Source organism: Pezoporus occidentalis, unplaced genomic scaffold, assembly GCF_034315485.1.
Source record: "Pezoporus occidentalis ecotype Australia unplaced genomic scaffold, CSIRO_AGI_Poc_V1 ctg28, whole genome shotgun sequence".
Taxonomy (NCBI): domain Eukaryota; kingdom Metazoa; phylum Chordata; class Aves; order Psittaciformes; family Psittacidae; genus Pezoporus; species Pezoporus occidentalis.
Genome location: NW_026914718.1, coordinates 5,858,760 through 5,864,661, shown reverse-complemented (window position 1 = coordinate 5,864,661; position 5,902 = coordinate 5,858,760). Strand labels below are relative to the sequence as shown.

Here is a 5,902-nt window from a genome sequence, read left to right as displayed (position 1 = left end):
GAATATGAGCTTTCTTCATTGTTTCTCATGGTTGTAAGGACTTATGTTAAATAAACATATGTGTGGAACGATCAACTGTGGTAAATATAAGACATTTAAATCGAGATGCTGTGAACTTGGGAAACTCACAGGGGCCCTGAGCCATGACCTCTGTATCTTTTCCAGAAGAGCAAGAGGCTGAGGGGAAAAGAGTGCAGAATGATACTCAAAGGGTTAATCCAGGTTTAGCAGTGCCATTACTACCTGTCATGAGGGGTCATGAGTTGCTGTTGCTAGGTGGTTTTTCTGTGATTCTGCATTTGTGCATGTGGGCTGTATTCAGCATTGTTACCTGAATGCCAGAGCTAGCTAAACAAGCTTCTACCAGACAGGAGGTGGAAGTGATTGATAGCCCTAGGCTTGGAAATCAGCAGTTATGTACATACACAGTAACAGCTGAGGAACAGATATGCACAGTTCTGGCCATCCTGGGCACCAGTGTCATTTCACCCCAGGCACACCAGTTTTCTAGACAGATTTGGGTTACTTGGCTGCTCACACCTCAGCATGTAACCAGCAGAAAGCATTCGAGAAGGGCCATGAGCAGAAGGACAGGTTTTCTTTGCAAAACTAAAGGGACGAGGCAAGTGAAAGTCCTGTGAAAGTCATTGCTCAGTACCTTCAGTGTGAGGACAGGCTTTGCCATCCCCAACTTCAGTGTCCCTAGCCCTGCTGTGCTGCGTGGTAAACAGGGCATCAGCCTCTGCAGATGAGGGACACACAGAAGCACTCAGTACATGGGGGCATTTACTCTAGCAGGAGTTGGCCGTTTGGAGAAACATAAAACTTGAAATTCAAGGTTGGTGTATAGTATGTTTATGAAGATTAACTAACTTCAAACTTACGCTCATAAGCCAAATGCAGTATGCACCGAGAAAAAACGTTATTCTGTTGTATGTCAAAAAGGTATTAATATTTTCTCTAACAGAAGCAAACACTGTAACACGTTACTCCTCCTAGCACCCCTCATACTGGAAAGGATTTATTACTGTAATGCCTCAATCTTGTAGAGGATAGTTTAAGGACACACCTGAGGACCCCGAGGACTCAGAAGCCAACAAGGCAGATTTTTGTTTTTACATTCCACAATTTACGACTGAAGAAACGATTACACCTCCCTGCCTCGAGGCTGGCCTGAAGGTGCCCTGGAGGGCCAGGGCCAGCCACACGACCCTCAGCCCGGGCAGCCGGAAGAGGCGTTCACAGTAATGGCTCCTTCCTGCACCGACTCCCGGCCTCCTCAGCGGACAGCACATCTCGACGACCCAGCCACCCCGTCCCGCCTTCTTCACGAGGATGCGAGGCCGCGCCCTTACTCAATATGGCCGCCAGCCTCCGCTGTCTTGGATGGGCTTTGAAGCCATAGCACTGCCGGGTAAGATGGCGGCCATTTACCTGAGGACCTTGCCCTCGGTCAACATGGCTGCCGCTCAGCTATTGCTTCTGACGTCAGTGAAGCCAGTTTGCCATCAGTCAAGATGGCGGCCCCCAGCCAGTGGCGGAGCTCCGTGGCGCGGCGGCTGTGGTGAGGGTACGGGGCGTGGGGCTGTGCTGGCGGCGGGGCCCGAGCTAGCAGCCGGGAGAAACGAGGCGAGGGGAGGGGGAAAGAAGGCTCCCGCAGCGCAGCCGCTTGTGTGGAGCTGAGCGCCGGCCGTGAAATGGACTGGCGGGGCCTGGCGGGGGCCGCGGTGGTGTCCTGTGGACTCGGCCATGGTTTGTCAGGGAGCGGGGCCGGTTGGGGTGCGCCTCTTGGGCCGCGGGGAAGGGGCCTGCAGGCTGCGAGAATCCAGCCGGTGGTGTCCCGGGGGAAGCGGCGTGGCCGGGCGCGGTACGGCTCTGCTGGCCCCGGGATCCCTGAGAGCCATTGGTGCCGCTGCAAGGAAAGGCGCTTGTTTTTTATTGCCGTAGTAAGGGCAGAAGCTGCTGCCTTGAGCTGTCCCTGTAAGCCTCAGAAGTTGCTTTGTGAGTGATGATCTGCCTGGCTTGTCTCGACAGATGCACCCCGATGGTGAACAGCGTCGAGTTTCCATGTGGAAACCAGTGTGCAGGTTGAACCACCAGCTCCCTTCATGATCTCTTCAGAACTCGCATTTTGTGCCTGTATTCTACTCGGACACTTAGCCAGGGGGACTTTTGAGAGTATTTTCTTAACCACATAAACAGAGGTCATAGCCATCACTGCTGTTATGGCCTGGGTACAAGCTGCAGTCAGCCAATCCAGTGAGGATATATTTGATGAAGATGCAGATGAGATGTGTCTACTACAGAAAGAATGGAATAGCACCATGAAAAAAAGATTGAAGGTAATATTACAGCAGTGGTTTAATAGTCTCTTTAACCATTTCAGCTATTTTGATACATACCTCGGTATACATGTGGCTTATTTAAAGAGGGTGTTGTGGTTTAAACTAAGAGTGGCTGCTTAAAAAGTTATTGTGGCTTAGTTTCTTCTGAATGCCAGGAAAATGTAGCAGGGATTTACAGGAACACTATCCTAGTAGTCATCCAAGCAAAGTACTGTTTTACTAAAAGACGTCAGCTCCCTCTGTACAGTCATGTGCATTTGTAAAAGACAGTGCTCAATTCTGATGTGAGCTGTATGCTTCATACTTGTAGGTATGCCACTGTATTGCAGTATAAATGTAGGGCAACACAGCTAAATAGTGCTAATAGAGAAGTCTGAGATGTTTGGGCTTTTAAGTAGAGTTCTTAATCAGTCAGATGTAAGATTTGTGACTCCACGTGAAACCACAATTGGATGTTGCAGTCTGGGTAGTTCTTTGGCTTATTTACTCTCCTAGTGAAAAGAGTATTTTATGAAAGCTTTTTTCCACAGGCTTTGCCTCCCTGGTATTCTACAGGGAGCAAAACAAGTAAATAAACCCGGGTTACTTCAACAGATACATTACCATTCAGCATGGGACCAGTAGGGCTTGTCTGCTCAAGGGTGAACAGCATTTGGCTGAAGAACATGAATGGAAGCTCTTGTGTAGGCTGTTGATGAGGAAGGGTATTACAACAGAGCTGTTGTATTCTCCAAGGAAAAGTCTCCTGCATGTGAGTCCCTTGAAAAGCCTGGTTCTTTTAAGGGGCGGTTCAGTGTTCTTATACAAAACCCTCTGATATTTTATAAGTAGGTACTGCAAAATCACAGAATGTTATTGATGTTAGAGCTGTATGTTGTGCAAAATAAACATTCTTGTTCCTGGCTATTTCTTCACTCATGAGTGATGCTTTCACTCTTACAACTTGGAATTTTGGTGTGAAAGAAGTTAAGAATTACTCTATGTTACATGGTAATATGATCAGAATATGAAGAAATTAATTTGCATTACAGTCATTGATGGTTTCTCACAGAAAACCGTCACATTGTTTTGTATATTTACATGTGATTTTCTCCATCACCATATTTTTTCTGGTATAACTCTTGAATTAAATGAGATCCAGCAGAGAAGCAAGGCTCAGTAATTGTTTTTGTGGAAACAGGTAGATGGATTACAGACAGAAGAGTACCTCTGCTAAAGGGAGGTTTTGCAGTTTGTGTAGTTTTAGATGGCTAGAAATCTGTCTGTGGTATTTCTTAATGAATTTTTTATAAAGGAGGTGGTTATCGTAAAAGCAAGCACTTTCTTCCAGATTTCTCTTATTTTCTGATGTTTCTAAAAATACTGTCCTTATTTTCAGACCTTCTGGGTCTTTTGGAAGTGGGGGTTTAGCTGGGACAGATGTTAAAATCTAGAAGCTGTAATTTAAGAGGCTGAACACTCGTTTAAGCTTTTTTTATTGTTACAGAATTGTCACAGGTCCAGTTTTTCATCTTGTGAACAACCTGTTTCACTGCTCTTATTACAGGAAGGCTATAGGGATGGAATTGAGGCTGGGAAAGAACTTGCACTCCAGGAAGGCTTTAATCAAGGTTACAGACACGGTGCTGAGCTGATGGTTACATGTGGCCAGTTCAGAGGAACCCTGAAGTAAGTTACGAACTTCTTAAGGTCATATGCGTGTGGAGGGTGTGTGTGAAGGGAGCATGCATTGTAAATCTGTCCAGAGTGAGCAGCCTGAGAATCATCTAGGTCTTGAATACAGGTTGTAGAGTTCTCATTGTTAAAATTCCTCTGTCAGTTGCTCTGCCAAAATTATCTAAATCTACATCTTTAAGCTTAATACTCGGTTCTACTGCTTGAATTTCCCAGAAAATGTGAATGAAATATATGCATTTATATAGTATAAGTATCTTGTCACATTGGTATCAACTTTCAACAACTGGAGGTCTGTGTGAGTACATGTAATCACTTTTTTGTTGTTTTTTTTTAACTTTTCAGTGCTCTCTTATCCTGGTGTCATTTTAATGGACATGATTCTGCTTTAAGTGAGATAAATAATCTTCTTGATGCAGTTGGAAAGCACGAAGAAGATGTGCTGAAGTACCTGAGCTCTACTGAACAACAGCCACATCTTGGACACATTTTAGATTCTGTTCAGGACATGGACCTTAATCACACAGCTCCAGGTGGGACAGAATACAATGAAGTTCAAGCTGGAAAACATGCAGACGGTGGCAGCTCTGGTGAAAACACTTGCAGAAGTAATGGTGACGTTGGTTCCTTGCAGTCTGAATGCAGCAAGGCAAAACTCTGCACAGATCCTGAAAAGTCAACCCTTGCTTGGGTTAAAAAGCAGACTATTTGGCTAATAGAGCAACTGGGCTTATCACTGGATATACTCCATCATGTCCAGAATCTGGAACATTAGGTTTTCTGTTTCATGGTATTTAAAATTATCTCAGCTGTATTTGATTCTCAGTTTGTGGACCATGGCTGATGCATCACTTCATTTTAGGGAAGTCTGATTTTGGTACTTTCCATTAGAGATAATTCTGCAAAACTCCACGTTTTGGCTTCTGGCAAAAAAAAAGAAAAAAAACACCTTGCTTTTAACCTTAAATTTTTTCAGAAAGGGGAAAGGACTTGTGGAGCTTTACAGAGATTTAGTAAACACGTTTCTGTTCTGTGTCAGAAGCTATCATCTCACCCCTACTTTCTCATTTGGAAATGGAGCAAATCCCTTAAATAGCCCCTCTAAATCAGTCCTCTCTAATATCTAAAAAATAAATGCCCTGTGCTATGGACAGCTGTTCTTGCAGAATAAGCTGCTGTTGATGATGTGCTAACTCTGTAAAACAGAGGAAGATTTGCTGCTGATGTGAGTGTTGCGACTCTCTCTAGTCACTGTATAAAATATAGGAATTTTTTGACCATCATATTCTTCCTCTTGTAACCACTGTGCAATGCACTTTCACATTTAAAAACTACTTTTTCCTCCTCATACAGTTCTAGTTATTTCACTTGTGCTGAAAATACACCATTCTCTTTGAATGCAGAATTACTGTTGTTTTGCTGTTAGACCATCTCCTCTCACCCTCTTAGACCACACTGAACATGTTTCCAGTCTAGTGAACTCCTTGTGGTTTTTTTGCCAGTCCCTCTAGCCTGAACTCTCTTTCCCTCATTCCCAGAGTATTTTTCTCAAGCTCTTCAAGGAAGCCAGCCATATTCACCTTCCTTTTTGAACCACGTTGTCAGCCACACACATATAGTTCTGATAGTGCTGTGTTTCTGTGCCAGCATTCTATATTTGACACCTTTTCCTGTCGCTTCCCTTAACTAGTTGCAAATAGCTCTGGTCTGGAAGTCTCTTCTTGATGAATTCCTGTCTCTGTTTTACACTAGTTAAAATGATTTACAGTAAGGAGCTTACTTGTTTTAAGTTGCTTGACTTTCCTTCATGTCTGAGACAAAGCAAGTGTAGACAGAGACAAACTGAAATTTTGAACAGCCAACTGAAATATGCTTTAAAAAAA

General features: G+C 44.1%; 1 protein-coding gene across 2 annotated transcripts; it reads left to right on the top strand.

Annotated features, from left to right (window-relative positions):
- Positions 1-1,422: 1,422 nt before the first annotated feature.
- Positions 1,423-4,967, top strand: YAE1 (YAE1 maturation factor of ABCE1). 2 transcript variants are annotated; one of them, XM_062625437.1, is made up of 4 exons: positions 1,423-1,564; positions 2,035-2,342; positions 3,892-4,013; positions 4,365-4,967. In XM_062625437.1, exons 2-4 carry the CDS (start codon positions 2,226-2,228, stop codon positions 4,792-4,794), a joined length of 669 nt encoding a protein of 222 aa, XP_062481421.1. In that variant the 5' UTR covers positions 1,423-1,564; positions 2,035-2,225; the 3' UTR covers positions 4,795-4,967. The 2 variants fall into 2 exon arrangements, with proteins under 2 accessions (XP_062481421.1, XP_062481420.1); XM_062625436.1 differs by having other exon boundaries at positions 1,425-1,570.
- Positions 4,968-5,902: the final 935 nt, after the last annotated feature.

Bases quoted from the DNA above. Each gene is read 5' to 3' on its own strand.
- YAE1 (XM_062625437.1), top strand. From the start codon at position 2,226: ATGGCCTGGGTACAAGCTGCAGTCAGCCAATCCAGTGAGGATATATTT. The intron at 2,343-3,891 runs GTAATATTACAG...CTCTTATTACAG, and splicing joins CCATGAAAAAAAGATTGAAG to GAAGGCTATAGGGATGGAAT. The intron at 4,014-4,364 runs GTAAGTTACGAA...TTAACTTTTCAG, and splicing joins CAGTTCAGAGGAACCCTGAA to TGCTCTCTTATCCTGGTGTC.